General features: G+C 54.9%; 5 protein-coding genes across 8 annotated transcripts in view; 3 read left to right on the top strand and 2 right to left on the bottom strand.

Moving 5' to 3' along the window:
- Positions 1-1,320, top strand: part of VPS51 (VPS51 subunit of GARP complex) — a 28,823-nt gene extending 27,503 nt beyond the window's left edge. Inside the window, exons 8-10 of the mRNA XM_032282873.1 lie at positions 53-174; positions 265-352; positions 950-1,320. Of these exons, the coding sequence (XP_032138764.1) occupies positions 53-174; positions 265-352; positions 950-1,210 (471 nt within the window). The 3' untranslated portion in view covers positions 1,211-1,320. The remainder of the gene's footprint in view (positions 1-52; positions 175-264; positions 353-949) is intronic.
- Positions 1,321-1,458: 138 nt separating this feature from the next.
- Positions 1,459-5,858, top strand: TM7SF2 (transmembrane 7 superfamily member 2). The gene is made up of 10 exons (XM_032282876.1): positions 1,459-1,672; positions 2,105-2,301; positions 2,400-2,454; positions 2,804-2,998; positions 3,076-3,179; positions 4,332-4,451; positions 4,535-4,703; positions 4,939-5,019; positions 5,103-5,225; positions 5,517-5,858. Exons 1-10 carry the CDS (start codon positions 1,621-1,623, stop codon positions 5,675-5,677), a joined length of 1,257 nt encoding a protein of 418 aa, XP_032138767.1. The 5' UTR covers positions 1,459-1,620; the 3' UTR covers positions 5,678-5,858.
- Positions 5,859-6,034: 176 nt separating this feature from the next.
- On the bottom strand, positions 6,035-7,537 carry ZNHIT2 (zinc finger HIT-type containing 2). Its single transcript, XM_032282877.1, has one exon. It carries the CDS (start codon positions 7,283-7,285, stop codon positions 6,074-6,076), a length of 1,212 nt encoding a protein of 403 aa, XP_032138768.1. The 5' UTR covers positions 7,286-7,537; the 3' UTR covers positions 6,035-6,073.
- A 2,458-nt stretch (positions 7,538-9,995) lies between these two features.
- On the bottom strand, positions 9,996-11,634 carry FAU (FAU ubiquitin like and ribosomal protein S30 fusion). Of its 4 annotated transcripts, none has more exons than XM_032282881.1 (6): positions 11,457-11,557; positions 11,307-11,322; positions 11,103-11,203; positions 10,864-11,008; positions 10,343-10,398; positions 9,996-10,174 (listed from the first exon to the last, which is right to left on the bottom strand). In XM_032282881.1, the coding sequence occupies exons 3-6, from the start codon at positions 11,175-11,177 to the stop codon at positions 10,049-10,051; spliced, it is 402 nt and encodes a 133-aa protein (XP_032138772.1). In that variant the 5' UTR covers positions 11,178-11,203; positions 11,307-11,322; positions 11,457-11,557; the 3' UTR covers positions 9,996-10,048. The 4 variants fall into 4 exon arrangements, with proteins under 4 accessions (XP_032138772.1, XP_032138773.1, XP_032138770.1 ...); XM_032282882.1 differs by having other exon boundaries at positions 11,103-11,185; XM_032282879.1 differs by lacking the exon at positions 11,307-11,322 and having other exon boundaries at positions 11,103-11,185; positions 11,457-11,634.
- Positions 11,622-16,522, top strand: MRPL49 (mitochondrial ribosomal protein L49). The gene is made up of 4 exons (XM_032282878.1): positions 11,622-11,796; positions 14,283-14,433; positions 15,876-16,000; positions 16,113-16,522. The coding sequence occupies exons 1-4, from the start codon at positions 11,719-11,721 to the stop codon at positions 16,257-16,259; spliced, it is 501 nt and encodes a 166-aa protein (XP_032138769.1). The 5' UTR covers positions 11,622-11,718; the 3' UTR covers positions 16,260-16,522.
- The last annotated feature ends 636 nt before the right edge of the window (positions 16,523-17,158 follow it).

Genomic DNA, 17,158 nt, shown 5'->3' with positions numbered 1-17,158 from the left:
TAATCATGTAATCCTCAACAACAGGTGTTGCAGTACCTCATTTTACCAATAGGTGGGGCTCCTGTACGAAGAGGGTGTTCGCAAGGCCCAGAGCAGCGACTCCAGCAAGAGGACCTTCTCCGTGTACAGCAGCTCTCGGCAGCAGGGCCGCTACGCCCCCAGCTATACCCCCAGGTCTGGCTGGTCAGGGGAGCCCCAGGGGAAACGGACAAAAGCAGGCGAAGGTGCAGGGCAGGCTCTGATTCGTTGTCTCCCCCAATCCAGTGCCCCGATGGACACCAACCTCTTGAGCAATATCCAGAAGCTATTCTCTGAACGTATTGATGTGTTCAGCCCTGTGGAGTTCAACAAGGTCCGTGACTCAGACTTCCAGGGAACCCGGGGAGGGTTGGCTGGAGCAGCCCCACACCTGCCCAAGGAGCCCCAGGACTCTATGACCAACTGGGGGTGACCCTGACCCTCCAGTCTCTGTCTCTAGGACTATTTTTAGGTAGTCCAGAGTACCCTGTCCCCAGATTCCACGGCCCCTGCCCCAAACTTGGTGTATGCCCAGCCTTAGTCTCAGTACTGACCTGGGATGACTCTTTGCCCTTGTCCTTGTCCCCACAGTAGTCCTGGGTCCTCCCCAGGGTTTCCTATTCACCCATGGTCCCTGGGCCCCCACTCTCCAAGTTTAGGGATGCCTCTGATTGCTGGGCCCTACATCCATGGTCCCTGGCCCCCCACTCACCAAGCTCAGGGATGCCTCTGATTGCTGGGCCCTACCTGTCCCCTGCCCTCCAGATGACGGCGCTAACATTGTATCCTTCCCCTCTTATCTGGCCCCGGGGACTTTCTGCCTCATCCCAGCTACTGGCATCGTATGTCTCCATGGCCCCTGCTCAGAACTTGGGTGCCCCTCACCAACACCTGCTGTCCCCAAGCTGCATCCCTGTGTCCCTGCCTGCAGGTGTCGGTGCTGACGGGCATCATCAAGATCAGCCTGAAGACGCTGCTGGAGTGTGTGCGGCTGCGCACCTTTGGGCGCTTCGGGCTGCAGCAGGTGCAAGTGGACTGCCACTTTCTGCAGCTCTACCTGTGGCGTTTTGTGGCTGACGAAGAACTCGTGCACCTGCTCCTAGACGAAGTGGTGGCCTCGGCTGCTCTGCGCTGCCCAGACCCTGTGCCCATGGAGCCCAGTGTGGTCGAGGTCATCTGCGAGCGCGGCTAGGAACAGCCGCTGCCATGTACGGGCCTGCCCCGGCGCCCCATGGCCCGGGTGGTCTTTCACCGCTGGCAGGTGTCAGGACCCGCCTAATAAACCTGTGTGGTTGCCTCCTCTCGCTTGCTGAGCGGGCCTTTCCGGGGGCGGGGTTTTGAAGCTGAGGCTTCTGAGGCGCCCGCGTCGGTTCCGCCCCCGAGTGCCGATTGGCTGGTGTTCTGGGCCCAGGATGGGCAGGGGGCGGGTCCACTTAAAAACTCTGGGACAGGAGGTCCCTGTCTGCACTCAGTGTTCTGGCAGGTGCAGCCGCCGTGGGGCCGGATCTTCGGCGCGGCCGACCCCGTCTCCTGGGAAATGGGGCGGGCTGCGTTTCCTTGACCGACTATTGTGAGCGCCCCCTCTCCAGCGGAGCGGAGACCATGGCCCCCCCTCAGGGCCCCCGGGCCCCACTGGAATTCGGTGGCCCCATGGGTAATGGGGCAGAGGGAGGGGACCTGGAACAAAGGCTGAGCGAAGGAGAGCTGGAGGGGGTGAACTAAGAGCGAGGGTGGGATCTGAGGATAGAAGGCTTGTGGGTGTCGGAGGCAGAGGGAGCCGGGGGTTTGCAGCGAAGAGTGTCTGGGGAGCGAGAGCTGAGGAGGGGCCGGTTCTGGGGGCTGCAGAGCGGGGATTTGTGGGGTCTCCTGGGAGCAGAAGGAGGGTCTTCGAGGTGGGCAGGGGACCAAGGTGGAAGCCTGGGAAAGGAACCGGGAGGCAGCGGGGAGCCTGGGGGTCAAGGGCTGAGAACGGGATGCGGAGGCGGGAGCTGGGTATGCCTGGGAGACCCCGCAGAGACGTCAGGGCGCCTGTGGGAGCCAGCGGGGGGCTGGGGGCGGACGCTGGACGCGATGGCCCTTCCCGCAGGCGCCGCGGCGCTGATGCTGCTACTGCCCGCCACCGTGTTCCACCTGCTCCTGGCGGCCCGCTCGGGCCCCGCGCGCCTCCTGGGCCCACCAGCATCCCTGCCAGGGCTGGGGGCGCTGTGGAGCCCACGGGCGCTGCTGCTGTGGCTCGCCTGGCTCGGCCTGCAGGCGGCGCTCTACCTGCTGCCGGCGCGCAAGGTGCGGGCCCCCCTCGCGGACGCGCAGGGGAGGGAAGCGGAGGGCTGGGCGAGGGAGAGGATGCCCCGGGCCTTATCGGAACCCCCTTGGACCCGCAGGTGGCTAAAGGGCTGGAACTGAAGGACAAGAGTCGCCTGCGCTATCCCATTAACGGTGCCTGGGGAACGGGTCCTCGCGCAGGAATTGCGCGGCCGGGGGGTGGAGCTCCAGGCCTAGCGGGGGGGTCCACGGAGATTGGCCCCCACCCCAGGCCCGTTTGTGTGCCTTTGTTACCGCCAGGACAGACCCGGGGGCTCTCCCTAAGCCCCTCGTCCCCATACCCCACCCCATTTACAGCTACTCTGTACCCAGCAGTGGCTGGGGTGATCCTCTGAAGGCCAGGGTGGCAGCCTGATGCTTGGGGCAGGGTCTGTGGCCTCCCTGAGTTTTGGGCTGTGTGTGTGCTTACGGGGTGGGATGTGGAGGTCCGCAGCCCCCGGGCTCACTGTGCGCTGTGGTTCAGGCTTCCAGGCCCTGGTGCTGACCGCCCTGTTGGTAGGGCTGGGGATGTCAGCGGGGCTGCCTCTGGGGGCGCTCCCGGAAATGCTCCTGCCCTTGGCATTTGTCGCCACCCTCACCGCTTTCATCTTCAGCCTCTTTCTCTACCTGAAGGCGCAGGTAGCCCCAGTCTCGGCCCTGGCACCTGGGGGGAACTCAGGTGAGAGGGGTGCTGGGGGTGGAGTTGGAGGCAGATGGGGGCGCCTGCCTGTACCTTCACTCTCCAATATTCTCTAGGCAATCCGATTTACGACTTTTTTCTGGGACGTGAGCTCAACCCTCGTATCTGTTCCTTCGACTTCAAATATTTCTGTGAACTGCGGCCTGGCCTCATCGGCTGGGTATGCTGGACTTGACTGAGCTGGCCTCAGGCCAGGGGAGGGATAGGGTGGGTGAGCAGTGCTTGGGCAGGGCAGGGCCACAACTGTGCAGATGCGAATCATTAATCATACATATTTCACAAACATTTGTTAAATCCACTTGTGCCCTAGGCCCTGCTCTAGGTACTGGGAGACAAAAATAGAGGCAAGAAAAACATCATTGTCAAAGAGAGCCTACATTTTAGTGGGAAAGACAGCCAAAAAATAAGTAAAATATATACAGCATGTGAGGGATGACATTACTAGAGCATGTGCACTTCTCAACAGCAGTCAAGCACAGAATCTACTTCCAGGGAGTGACGGCGTGCTGCTTGATGGTCAAGGCAGTGCAGAACCTAAAATTGATCGCTGGGTTTAGCAACCTACCCTTCACTGGTGGCCTTGATAACATTTCAACTGTGTTCTCTGGTTATAATCACCCATCCTGGACTGTGGCCAAGATTACCCAAAGGAACTCTTGGGCAAGACCTCTCTTGTCGCCCTGGAAATTCTCTTACCTGAAACAAGAATGCCAAGTGCCCGCCTTGGATCTGGGCCCTGGCCTGACCACAGGCACACCTGAGGCCCTTTCCTCAACTGTGAAATGGGATAAAATTAAAGTTTTCTCCTAAGATTACTGGAAGATTGGAAGAGGTAACCTTCATGACAGAACAGAGCTCAGTGTAAAATGCAGGCGCCCAGCACAGGCTTGCTCCGGCTAGCCAGCACTGAGCATGTACCACGTGCCAGGCACACTCTGGAGTGCTTCAAACACAATGATGCCATTGAGTCATGACAGGCCCATGATTATCCCCATTTTTCACACAGGGGTAGGGACAGTAGCCTGTGGAGAGGGTAAGCAACCTGCCCAAGTGATGATGCTGAGATTCCAAACCAGGTCTGTTTGAGCTCTGGAGCCTGAGCCCCCAACTGCTCGAGCTCAGGACAGACGAGAAGCAGCAGGCTGCGAGCACCTCCTGGTCCACAGTCTCTCTGTCCTGGGTCCAGGGCCTGGATGCACTCAACAAAGGGCTGGAGTGTAACTGTGACAGCTGAGAAGGGCAGAGGCTAGCCACTGCTTTACCCAAGGCTGCCACCGCTGTGGAGATGATTGCCCTGTTCCCTCTCCCCCAGGTCCTCATCAACCTGGCCCTGTTGGTGAAGGAGGCAGAGCTTCGAGGCAGTCCCTCACTGGCTATGTGGCTGGTCAATGGCTTCCAGTTACTCTATGTGGGTGATGCCCTCTGGCACGAGGTGAGGCTGGACTGGACAAGGTAGGGTGTCTAAGGGCCGCATGGGGACTAAGCCAGTGTGTTTGGGTCTTATCTACCCTGCAGGAGGCTGTCCTTACCACCATGGACATCACACATGACGGGTTTGGCTTCATGCTGGCATTTGGGGACATAGCTTGGGTACCCTTCACCTACAGCCTACAGGCCCAGTTTCTGCTGCACCACCCGCAACCACTGGGGTTGCCCATGGCTGCTATCATCTGCCTCATCAATGGTCAGTCAGGAAGGGGCAGCAGGCTGGGCCCATCTGTCCCCTCTCCCGTTCATTCATGTGCTGTTTACGCAGCACCACCACAGAGGTGCTAACCCCCAGGGTCCTCTCTAAAGCCAGGGGCGGGGTCCTGGGTGTCCAGGCAGAGTCTGGGCTACAGACAGGTTGGGAAGATGGTCAAGGAAGGCAGGAGGCTGCAACCCTTGACCCTGACCACCGGCTCACACTCTCTCACCAGCTATTGGTTACTACATCTTCCGTGGGGCGAATTCCCAGAAAAACACTTTCCGAAAGAATCCTTCTGACCCCAGAGTGGCTGGTGAGCTGGGTCTCTAGGGTGCCATGGGTGAAGTGGGGCAGCTGGGCTTCCTGGGAACTCCCTACCCTGCTGTCTTTCCCCAGGGCTTGAGACCATCTCTACAGCCACAGGGCGGCAGCTGCTGGTGTCTGGGTGGTGGGGTATGGTCCGCCATCCCAACTACCTTGGAGACCTCATCATGGCTCTGGCTTGGTCCTTACCCTGCGGTGAGTGGCCCACATGGATATGGGCAGGGACATGTGAGGGAAGAGGCGGCTCAGTGACCACAGGATGCCTAGTTTGGGTATGCATTGATGCCAGAGCGCTGGGGATGGACCCAGTGTGTGGCTGGGGCACACCTACGTGCCAACCTAGTACCGTTTGCCTTGCTGCAAACCCCGGAGCTTTCGCTGCTGAGCCCTGAGGCCCACATGAACAATTAGGGGTGGAAACGTTTGTGAGCCGAGGAGTGGGGGTACGGAGCTGGCAGGGTGGTCACAGAGCCTCCCTCCCTGCAGGGGTGTCACACCTGCTGCCCTACTTCTACCTCCTTTACTTCACCGCGCTGCTGGTGCACCGTGAGGCCCGGGATGAACGGCAGTGCCTGCAGAAGTACGGCCTGGCCTGGCACGAATACTGCCGGCGTGTGCCTTACCGCATCATGCCCTACATCTACTGAAGCGGCTCCACCACCCCAGGTGGGGGCATGTGCCCACTCATCCACCAGCACACCCAGGACCAGGAGCCTGGGCACACACGAGACTCAGGGGCTTGCACCCCACCCAGCCCTGAGAATGAACAGCCTCAGAGAAAAGGTGGTTTAGAGCAAGGAAAAAATGAAACAAGTGACCAAAATCGGAGATGCTCTTCCTCCTTTGGATAAACACTGGGAACCCTTGGTGCACTTCTCTGCCATTCTGGAGCTAGGGTGTTTAGGACTGGCTGGGTCAGCACTGATCAGGGAGAAGCTGAGCAATGGTTGGTGAGCCCAGTGGGTCAACAGCTGTCCCTTAGAAACAGGCACTGTCAACAGGGCTGACCAGTCACAGCTTTATTAATGACAAGGGTCCCCAGTTCAGCCAGGAAGCTCCTCGATGAGAGTCCTTGGGGCAGGTGGCACGGAGCCTCCCCAAAGCCGCTCCAGCTCCCCAGTGAGGGCAGCCACCTCCTGCGCTGCCATAGCATGGGCTTGGTGAGCCCTGGCGCAGTCTAGAGCCAGCGGTGTGAGGGCCGCCTCATTTTCGTTGGTCCAGGCCAGGAGGAACTGGCACTTCTTCCGGGCCCGGTAAAGATGATCTCGCTCTTCTCTAGCCACGGCCTGTTTCCGGGCACGGCCCAGGGTCTGTGCCAGGTGTCCCAGTGCTGCCAGCGTGTAGCCTTTCTGGTTGGCCAGGCCCTTGCCCAGCAGGATGCGGGCGACCTCGTGCATAGCCCCTCGTGTGCCCAGGGGCCCAGGCGGGTGCTCGCCCGCTTCCAGCACGTGGGCTGCGGCCTGCAGGGCTTCTTCCGCAGAGGCGAAGACTTGCTGAGCACCCAGGGCTCCGGAAACGCCGAGCAGTGTGGCACAGAAGTCAGAGAGCAGTGCGTCGTCACCGCCGTGATACAGGGCAAGAGTGTGCGCGTAGGCGAACAGCACGTTGGGCAGCTGGAAGCGCACTAGCGGCGAGACTGGGCCGCGGCTCAGGCTGACGAGCGCGGGGATGTGGCTGGGCACGGTGGGCATAAAGGTCCCCGGGGCATGTCCAAGAACCCGCTCGGCGGCCACAGGCTCCGCGGCGGAGGCAACTTCCACGGATTCCCGCGGGGTCCTCGCAAGCTCAGGCTCCAACTCCGCGGCATCACTGCCCGGGGCATCATCCAGCTCCTCTAAGAGCGGCGGTACGGATTCGCGGTTCCACCACCACGGCCGCCATGGAGGCAGCAGCCGCCCGGCCTCACCGCGGCTCAGCAGTCGCTCGAAGGCTGCTTTTTCGGCCGGTGCCAGCCGCTCCCAGAGTCCCGAGAGGCCGCCGGGCGCCGCGCCGGGGCTGAGGCCTGCTTCTCCAGGCTGGTCCTCGGTTTCGCGTTGCTGACGCAGCCGGCGTAGGGCGCTCGCCAGGCGGCTGGGCGAGGCGCTGCGGCCGCGGAGCTCTCCCAGCACCTGGTCACGGTAGAAGTTTTCTGCGCAGGTGCCATGCGTCCGGTAGCAGCGCAGCGAGCAGTACGGCGCATTACAGCGAGGGCAGGTGTAACGCGCGGGTTGGCCCTCCCCCGCCGGGCAGAAGTCACAGGGCCCGGCCGGCTCCATGGAAACTGGCGCCACGACCTACCTGCGAATGCAAGCCGGCGGTCGTTCGAAACTTCCGGGACTTCTCTGATTACTTCCGGTTTACCGCGGGGCCGACGGCGCGCATTGGTTTCGCAAAGCTCCCAAGGATTCTCGGCAATTTCCGCCCAAGCCCGGAAGCCTAACCCCACCCCTTTCCCAAGCAGGGCGAGGGCGGGCCCAGAAACCAGGAGTCAGGTACGAGCCCCGCCCTGTACGATGATGCAAGGAGCGGAAAAATGGGTCCGACCAGCGGTCCGCCGGTGCCACGTCGCCCCCTAGTGGTCACACCAAAACGTTGTCTGATAGTCTAAACAGAAAACCCTCTTTTTGGCACTATAATGCGCTGTGGCAGAAATCCGTATTTGCAAAGCACCTACCGTGGGCCACTAATTGTGTCAAGCCTACGGGAGGTGATGCATCCCTGCGCTGGAGAAGCAGCCATTCCACTAGGGGACACAAACAAAAGGGCAGTTGGAGCCGGGCGCGGTGGCTCACGCCTGTAATCCCCGCATTTCGGGAGGCCGAGGCAGGCAGATCACCTGAGGTCAGGAGTTTGAGACCAGCCTGACCAACATGAAGAAACCCCGTCTTTACTAAAAATACAAATATTAGCTGGGCGTGAGGGGTGGGTGCCTGTAGTCCCAGCTACTCAGGAGGCAGGGGAATCACTTGAACCCAGGAGGCTGAGGTTGCAGTGAGCCAAGATCGTGCCACAGCACTCCAGCCTGGGAGCCTGGGCCAGAGAGAGAAACTCCACCTCAAAAAAAAAAAAAGAAAAAAAGAAAAGGCAGTTGGGGCTGCCTAGCCTGCATAGCCTGGGTGTGTTTCCCTTGTTCAGCAGAAAACAGTATTTAAGAAATATCTGAGCTCCTATTTTTTTCCTCCAAACCCGCCTTTTCATTAAATACTACTATTCATCCATCTTTATCAAGTGCAGGCCCCATTCCAGGTGCCAAGAACACAACACAGATCAAAGGGAGTGGGGTGGGGGTGGGGGGGTCCCTGTCCTAATAGAGCTGTCTTGTGGCAGAGTGGGGTTGTGACACACCAAACTGTGAACCCATTCTTTGCATTCCCACTACTACTGGTGGTCTAAGCCTCCTGCCCTTCACCTGGATGACAATACATTAAGTGTTTTTCCTTTCTTGCCAGCCCTCCAGAAAAACCTGCCAGAGAAATCAGATCACATCCATCTCTTGCTCAAAACCCTTCTGTGACCCTCCATTGCACTTGAACTCAAACCCAAACCCCTCTCCACGGCTAACAAGGTCTTGCAGGATCTGCTACCCATCCCTAGACATCACCTCTTCCCCAGTTTTCATACAGTCCTTTTGGCTTGAAATATTCCCCTACCTGATCACTCGATTGGTTCATGTCAGGTCTCACACGTGTCATTGAAACAGGCCCTTAGGCTGGGCACAATGGCTGATGCCCATAATCTCAACAGTTTGGGAAGTCAAGGTGAGGGGGTTCAAGACCTAGTTCAAGACCAGCCTAGGCAACATAGCAAAACGCTGTCTCTACAAAATGTACAAATAATTAGCCAGGTGTGGTGGTGCATACCTGTAGTCCTCAGCTACTTGGGAGACTGAGGCGGGAGGATCACCCAAGCCCAGGAGTTGGAGGCTGCAGTAAGCCATGATTGTGCCACTGCACTCCAGCCTGGATGACAGTGAGACCTTGTCTCAAACAAAAACAAAAAAAAGAGGCCCTGCCTGGGATGCTATTTTATCTGTCCATATCTTCCCCCTTTCTAAACTGCTAGAAGGCAGAAGTCATGTCTTTAACACCACGGAGACAAAAATAGCCAATATTCACAAATTAACTATAAGCCAAATATTGATCTACATCCTTTATTTAATCCTCACAGCAGCTATGGAGATGATGGCAGAGATTAAATAAGTAGTTAGTTCAAAGCCCAGCCACCCAGTAAATGAAGCAGGAAAAGAAGGTCCAATCTCAGGCAGTCAAAATTCCACAGCCCAAGGGCTTTACCCTGTGGGATGCTATTTTCTAAGATCTGGCAGGTCCAGAAACTTTAGCTGAATGAGTGAGTAGGGTACGGAAGTGCTGGGAGACTCAGGTGCCAGAAGGGAACCTTGAATCAGCCCCAAAGGTACTCCACTTTTGGGATCATTTACACCACGATATCCCAATGACAGATGTGATTAGGTCAGCAAGGCCGGCCAGCCAGATTTCCCATCACAGATGTGATTCAGTTAGCAAAGGCCGGACAGCAGACATCTGATCACAGATGCGATTAGGTTAGCAAGGCCAGCCAGATTCCTGCCCTGGACTCTAAGGCCACAGCTAGTCCCAAGTTCAGGGAATGGCCAGATTCATCTATACAAACCTCTTCCCCCACCCCTCTCTTCCATTGCTGTCTCCATAACAAACCTCTCACAATTATTCCTGCTACCTTCTCTGTTTAGAAGATGAAAAAGAATAACTTGGGAGGACTGATCAAGTTACTTACGATGGGGGAATAACCCCAATTCTGTATCTGAAGCACCAGGATCTGTGGCTATTGCTTCTCCACAGGAAACTTTTCTGTGAAGGAACGCTAGTTTACCATTTCGTCCCCCATTATCAATGGCCTCTGCCTTGCTGTTCTTCTAGGGGAAACACCACCAATCTGAGAAGCCACACCTCTCCCTGATGCATTGCAAATAAAGATCAAACAATGCAATGACTGAACTAAGTGGCTTTTTTTTATTAGAGAAAGCCAGAATTACAAAGGACTTAAGAGTTGGCATTAGGGCCCTTCTTCTTGCCAAAGGTGGGCACAACGTTGACAAAGCGCCGGTTGTACTGCATCCGCCTCTTAGCCCGGCCTGTCTTCTTCTTCTTCTTCTCCTGTTTGGCCACCTGGAAAAGGGAGGGCCCTGGTTCCTGTATTCCTTGCCTAGCATCCCTTCCTCAGACTCATCTCCAGGGAGGAGAAGGCAAATAAGGTAAGAGCCCAGGATCTTGGATTAGCTCTGACAGGAAAAGACAAAGTCCAAACACCACCACCACTAATACTCTCTCACTCACCTTAGGAGTCTGACCTCTCACTTTCCCAGCACGGGCCAGGGAACCATGGACTTTACCTGTAGTGGGAAAGGAAGGCAGCAGCAGGTTAAGAGCAAGAAGGTGCCACCCAGCAGCACCCCTCTTTCCTCAATTCAAGCTTTAAAGAGAAGCTGGGCCCAACAGGTAATGAGAACAAAGTTGCAGATATTTAATCCTGAAATCTGAAGTTTCATTTAAGGATTTTCCAGCTCCTAACTTTATAGAGCACTTTGGGGGCTCTGATCTGACCTAATTTTAGTGAGGAAGCTTATAGCCAGACAAGGATCCTGTATGTGACTGAAATACAACTTCACTCTGGCTCGGTGTCGCATGGATGTCTGTGTTCAATCTGAGGCACGTAAACAGGAAGAATCACTGTGAACTGACGACACAGGGAAGAACTCTATATATTACCATAGATGCGACGACTCTCAACTCCAGGACCATGCCCCCACACCCATAGACGCGTACAGGTAGTTCAAAAACATTCCTCTCTCACTCACCTCCGAGCATTCGGCCTGCTACTTCCAGGGTGGTCAGGGCCTCCACCCCGCACTGGCCCAGGGTGGCCTCATCCTCCAGGGGCGTGCCTGCCAGGAGGACGACTTGATCTTCCGGGGCAATGCCCTCCAGTGAGGCTACATGAGCCTACAGGGAAAGATAAGGCTCGTAAGAGTTCCCTCGGTCCCCGAAAGTGAAGAGCACAAGAAAATGGAATCCAGGGCGCACCAAACAGCCCTACCTTAATCTGGGCGACCGTCTCCTGGCCAGTCACCTCGAGGGTGTGTAGCTCTTGGGCGCGGACGAAGAGCTGCATGTTGGCGACTGAGTAAAGAAAGATGGCTTGTAAGAGAAGCGAAGAAATGCTCTGGGACAAAGGAGGTTTGGGAATGGAAAGCGGCCCAGAAACGATCGCGACGGGATGGAGGTGGTCGCGGAGACTCACGTGGGGAAGGCCAGGCCTGCCAAGAAGTTCGGATAGGAACTGGAGCAGAACCACAGAGCAGGTCCCGTTCTTCAGTTTACCCCGCTCCCTCTGACCCGGCAGCCAACTTGCTATGAAGCCCTTCGGATCCAGCCAAGGCCCTAGTCTTACCTGCACCGCGGTGTCAGCTGCCGCTACCGTGAAGATGGAGTCGAGAAAGAGGAAGGAGCGAGGGCGCGCACGTACAGATCACCAGTTGAGCGTCGCGTCACTGCTGAGCGACCGCGGGGAGCCCTGGTATTTGTACCGCCCAAGGCGGCACTAGCTCCGCCCCTTTACGCTGGCGCAGGCGTTTTTCCGTCCCAGGCAGCGCGCCCAGGAAGGGGCGGGACCAGACAGTTGCACGCGCAGACGGCTGGCGTAACGGGTCAAGATGGCAGCTACCAAGTTTTGGGTTTTGCTGCAGGGGTGGAGAACCGGCGTCCAGCGGAGCTGCGGGCTACGGCTGTTGGTGAGAGTGCTGAGCCTGGAGCTGAGGGCAACGCGTGTCTGAGGCTCATTGTTAATCATTGTAACTCTGAAAACTAGGGCATTCCTACTTGGGGCCTTAGTTTTGCCGTTTACGATCTGGAGAACTTGTCTCGAGTGTAGATATAGGAACGAGAGGGAAAGTGGCAGAGACTGGAGTGCTCTTTGGGAGCCGTGTGTGGGTTAGATTCTGGCTGCAGGACATCCCAAGTTAGTCAGGACTGAGAGGAGCTGCACATCGACTCTAGTAGCTGCCCAGTTTTTCGAAAGCGAAATCACAGAGCAGGCGCTGGCACCAGATCATTGGCGACGCTTTTGGGAGCGCAGAGCTGCTGATATTCAGCTACTTCATCCTACTTCCCTGCTCTTGTAACCCCAAGCCTGTCAGAACTTAGGGATATCTGTCCAAGAAGGATCTTTATGCTGGAGGACGGGAAGGCAGACTCCAGGCTGTGACCTTAAGTAGAGAGTTTACAATTATTTGTTAGTGTTGGCCTTTCCTGGCTGTAAAAAAGGTGTAATAAAATACCTGATCAGGCACGTTATTAGAATTAAGTGAAGGCCAGTGCCCGTAAAGCACTTAACACAGTGCCTGGCAATGTCTATATGAGGCCAAAACTTTTCAGGTAAGGGGCGGGGTCCTAGCATATGAGTGTGCGTGGGGAATTATGATTGCCTTAAGAATTAAGGCAATCATTAAATTCAACACCACTATATCCAATCACAGATGTGATTATGTTAGCAAGGCCAGCCGGGCAATCATGGAGGTACAAACAAGGCCACCCTGCCAATGTAATAATAATATTTATTTCTAAAACCGAGGCAGAAAGTTAAGCCTTAAATTTCTGAAGGCTTGATTGGCTTTTCAGAAGCGTACACATACTCTTGAATCCCACAGAAATCCTAAGAGATGCAGACTGTTCACAGTATCTGAGCTTCGTTTCCATCCCATCTGTACCCTTCACCGTGGAAAGCTAAAGACCAGTGCTATCTTATGTCAACCTAAATAACAGACTCTAAAAGAAAATGGTATTTATTTGGGAATGGGTATAGACTATGTGCTTATCAGGGAGGTAAAAGAAGACAAAGGTTTTTTTTTTTTTTTTTTTTTGAGACGGAGTTTCACTCATGTTACCCAGGCTGGAGTGCAATGGCGCTATCTCGGCTCACCGCAACCTCCGCCTCCTGGGTTCAGGCAATTCTCCTGCCTCAGCCTCCTGAGTAGCTGGGATTACAGGCATGCACCACCATGCCCAGCTAATTTTTTGTATTTTTAGTAGAGATGGGGTTTCACCATGTTGACCAGGATGGTCTCGATCTCTTGACCTCGTGATCCACCCACCTCGGCCTCCCAAAGTGCTGGGATTACAGGCTTGAGCCACCACGCCCGGCCGAAGACAAAGGTTTTTAAAGGAAACATGGGCTGGGCATGGTGGCTCTCACACCTGTAATCCCAGCACTTTGGGAGGCCGAGGTGCGCAGATCACCTGAGGTCAGGAGTTCGAGACCAGTCTGGCCAACATGGGAAAACCCCATCTGTAATAAAAATACACAAATTAGCTGGGTGTGGTGGCAGGCACCTGTCATCCCAGCTACTCCAGAGGCTGAGGCAGTACAATCGCTTGAATCTGGGAGCAGGGTTGCAGTGAGCTGAGATCACACCACTGCACTCCAGCCTGGGTGACAGAGTGAGACTCCATCTCAAATAAATAATAATAATAAAAATAAATAAAAGGAAAGCAAAAATGAGTGTTGTATAATTGTTTTGGAAAAAAAAAAAAGTTTTGAGATAGTTATCTTTGGCTACAAGGATGAATAACAAGGGTGGTGCCAGTTCAAGATTGGACAGGCAGTTGGACAGATGTCCTTGCAGACATTTTTTTGTTTTGAGACAGAGTCTCACTCTCTTGCCAGGCTGGAGTGCAGTGGCACAGTCTCAGCTCACTGCAATCTCCACCCACTGGGTTCAAGCGATTCTCCTGCCCTGCCTCAGCCTCCTTAGTAGCTGGGATTACAGGCATGCGCTACCACGCCTGGCTAATTTTTGTATTTTTAGTAGTGATGGGATTTGGCCATGCTGGTCTTGGAGTCCTGACCTCAGGTGATTTGCCTGCCTCTGCCTCCCAAATTGCTGGGATTACAGGTGTGAGCCACTGTGCCCGGCAGAAATTTTTTTGTGTGTAAGGCTGTGGTAGCCTTTGTGCAAGGCTGTAGTTTTTGCAGTCTTTCGTGATAGTTCTTTTTAAGTATTTGTGCACAAGAACTCTCTTCATGGCCCTCCTAGCTCTGTTTGTTGGGTTTTTAACCCAAGTGACTCTATTTTGATTCTGATAACTTTCACACAGATCACCCAGCCTTTTATTTCTGCCATTCTCTCTACCTGTAATGTTTCCATTCTCTACTTACTGAAGTTATGCCATCCTATGTTGGGAAGGCTAATGGAGAAATGGGTTTTTTGTTTTGCTTCAGAGCCAGACCCAGGGTCCTCCGGATTACCCCAGCTTTGTGGAGTCTGTGGATGAATACCAGTTTGTGGAGCGCCTTTTACCAGCTACCAGGATCCCAGTTCCCCCAAAGCATGAACGTTACCCTACACCTAGTGGTTGGCAGCCTCCCAGAGGTGAGCTGGGTGATTAGGGATGGTTTGAAGGCTTCATGGAGCATCCTCCTCTCCAGAGGTTGGCCTCCCCCATGAGGTGCCAGATCTCCAGTGGATTCAGAACTTGTTTTGACATCCCTCTGGGTTAAATCTCTCATGCCCAAGGAAGAGCCCTCTGTTTCACTGGTACTCATCCATCCACACTACTGGGACTGAGTCTTCCCCATGTGGGGAAAGTTTTCTCTCAACAGAGAGAAAACCCAAGAGCTTGGACCTTCTTTCCCCCTAGCAGACTGTGTACTGTAATTAAGAACATAGTTAGGCCGGGCGCGGTGGCTCACGCTTGTAATCCCAGCACTTTGGGAGGCCGAGGCGGGTGGATCACGAGGTCAAGAGATCGAGACCATCCTGGTCAACATGGTGAAACCCCGTCTCTACTAAAAATACAAAAAATTAGCTGGGCATGGTGGTGCGTGCCTGTAATCCCAGCTACTCAGGAGGCTGAGGCAGGAGAATTGCCTGAACCCAGGAGGCGGAGGTTGCCATGAGCCGAGATCGCGCCATTGCACTCCAGCCTGGGTAACAAGAGCGAAACTCCGTCTCAAAAAAAAAAAAAGAACACAGTTTGGAGTCAGGCAGTTCTGGGTTTGAATTTGGCTTTATTTACTGTTGGTGTTATCTTAAATTAGTCACTTAGCTTGACCCAACCTGTTTTAGCAAAATGGAGATAATTGCTCAGTTCACAGAGCACTTAGTGCAGAGCCCAGCATATGGTAGGTAAATCCTACGCTGTAGTGCTTGTAAATCCCAATCTCTTTGTTCCAGAGATTGAGTTCACCCTCCCTGACCCAGTGGAGAAGGGCAAGGATTGGCCCAGAGGGGAACCCAAAGATCTGGGGAGGCATGTCCCTGACTTCATTTTTTCTTGAGCACCTACTTAGTACCAGGCCCTGTGTCGGGCCTTGGGGTACCAGGGTGAACAATTTGGTCCTGACTCCAAGCTGAAGGAAAGTGGAGACCCCCTGACTTGAAGTCTGGTGGTGGCTTGGTCCAGCTGAGTGTACTGTCTGCAGACTGAGGGGAAGGGCCTTGGCTGAGGTGGGGTGGTGTCTAGGAAGAGTTGACTTAACAATGTCTTTCCCGGCTGGGCACAGTGGCTCGTGCCAGGTAATCCCCACACTTTGGGAGGCCGAGGTGGGCAGATCACAAGGTTAAGAGTTTGAGATCAGCCTTTGTAACACGGTGAAACCCCACCTCTACTAAAATACAAAAAATTAGCTGGGTGTGGTGGTGGATGTCTGTAATCCCAGCTACTCGGGAGGCTGGGGTGAGAGAATTACTTGAACCTGGGAGGCAGAGGCTGCAGTGAGCCGAGATTGTGCCACTGCACTCCAACCTAGTTGACAGAGCAAGACTTGTCTCCAAAAAATAAATAAATAAATAAAAGTCTTTCCCTGTTGCAGACCCCCCACCCAACCTGCCCTACTTTATACGACGCTCTCGGATGCACAACATCCCTGTCTACAAGGACATCACGCATGGCAACCGCCAGATGACTGTGATCCGGAAGGTGGAAGGGGACATCTGGGTAAGTGGGTGGGTGGGGCTGGGGCTGGGCCTGACCCTTTCAGGGCTCAAGGGACAGGAGTCCTTTCAAGGGGAGGGACTCTTGGCCTACCTGATTTGCTATCTTCCCCCAGGCTCTGCAGAAAGATGTGGAAGATTTTCTGAGCCCACTGCTGGGGAAGACACCCATCACCCAGGTCAATGAGGTGACAGGTACCCTGCGGATCAAGGGCTACTTTGACCAAGAGCTTAAAGCCTGGCTTTTGGAGAAAGGGTTCTGAGGCCCAGCCGAACAGCCTGCATGACAGCATCCCCTGCAGATTGAGCCTAGGGGGCCAGGGAGGTGGATGTTGGAGCCCTTGGCACTGCAGATACAAAAACTAGGGCTAAAGGACTTTGGGGTGAGGCCTTGCTTGCATAAAGGAGAAAACTGGACCCTATGTACATGCTGGGAGAAGAGTGCCTAACGCCGGAGACCAAATAGGAATAAACCAGACTTGTTGGGGGCATTAGCAGCGTCTCTCCTACCTTGGCCTGTTTTTTTGTTTTTGTTTTTGTTTTTTTTTTTGACAGTGTCACTCTGTCTTCCAGGGTGGAGTGCAGTGGCGCGATTTTAGCTTGCTGCAACTTCCACCTCCTGGTTCAAACAATTCTCTTGCCTCAGTCTCCTGAGTAGCTGGTATTACAGATGCCCGCCACCACACCCTGCTAGTTTTTTTTTTTTTGTTTTTTTTTTTTTTTAGATGGAGTCACTCTGTTGCCCAGGCTGGAGTGCAATGATGCAACCTCCGCCTCCCAGATTCAAGCGATTCTGCTGCCTCGGCCTCCCAAGCATCGGGAATTTGTACCACGCCCTGCTAATTTTTTGTATTTAGTAGAGACGGGGTTTCACCAGGTTAACCAGGCTGGTCTCGAACTCCTGACCTCAGGCAATCCGCCTGCCTCAGCCTCCCAAAGTGCTGGGATTACAGGCAGGAGCCACCGCACCCAGCCTAGTTTTTCTATTTTTAATAGAGATGGGGTTTCACCATGTTGGCCAGGCTGGTCTCTATCTCTTGACTTCAAGTGATCTCCCCACCTTGGCCACCCAAAGTGCTGCGATTATGGGTGTGAGCCACTGCACCCGGCCCACCTTGGTGTGTTTTTCTTTCCTTTCCTTGGGACTCCTTGGGCTCAGCAA

Source organism: Sapajus apella, unplaced genomic scaffold (genome assembly GCF_009761245.1).
Source record: "Sapajus apella isolate SASKATOON/1434 unplaced genomic scaffold, GSC_monkey_1.0 scaffold14, whole genome shotgun sequence".
In the NCBI taxonomy this organism is placed as follows: Eukaryota; Metazoa; Chordata; class Mammalia; order Primates; family Cebidae; genus Sapajus; species Sapajus apella.
Note: the sequence above shows the minus strand (reverse complement) of the source record. Positions and strands in the feature narration are given on the sequence as shown.

Excerpts from the sequence above, each read along its gene's own strand:
- TM7SF2 (XM_032282876.1), top strand. The coding sequence starts at position 1,621 with ATGGCCCCCCCTCAGGGCCCCCGGGCCCCACTGGAATTCGGTGGCCCC. Across the intron at positions 4,452-4,534 it reads GTGATGCCCTCTGGCACGAG|GAGGCTGTCCTTACCACCAT; the intron begins GTGAGGCTGGAC and ends TCTACCCTGCAG. Across the intron at positions 4,704-4,938 it reads TATCATCTGCCTCATCAATG|CTATTGGTTACTACATCTTC; the intron begins GTCAGTCAGGAA and ends CTCTCTCACCAG.
- ZNHIT2 (XM_032282877.1), bottom strand. The coding sequence starts at position 7,285 with ATGGAGCCGGCCGGGCCCTGTGACTTCTGCCCGGCGGGGGAGGGCCAA.
- FAU (XM_032282879.1), bottom strand. The coding sequence starts at position 11,177 with ATGCAGCTCTTCGTCCGCGCCCAAGAGCTACACACCCTCGAGGTGACT. Across the intron at positions 11,009-11,102 it reads AGACGGTCGCCCAGATTAAG|GCTCATGTAGCCTCACTGGA; the intron begins GTAGGGCTGTTT and ends CTTTCCCTGTAG. Across the intron at positions 10,399-10,863 it reads AGCAGGCCGAATGCTCGGAG|GTAAAGTCCATGGTTCCCTG; the intron begins GTGAGTGAGAGA and ends TTCCCACTACAG.
- MRPL49 (XM_032282878.1), top strand. The coding sequence starts at position 11,719 with ATGGCAGCTACCAAGTTTTGGGTTTTGCTGCAGGGGTGGAGAACCGGC. Across the intron at positions 11,797-14,282 it reads GCTGCGGGCTACGGCTGTTG|AGCCAGACCCAGGGTCCTCC; the intron begins GTGAGAGTGCTG and ends GTTTTGCTTCAG. Across the intron at positions 16,001-16,112 it reads AGGTGGAAGGGGACATCTGG|GCTCTGCAGAAAGATGTGGA; the intron begins GTAAGTGGGTGG and ends ATCTTCCCCCAG.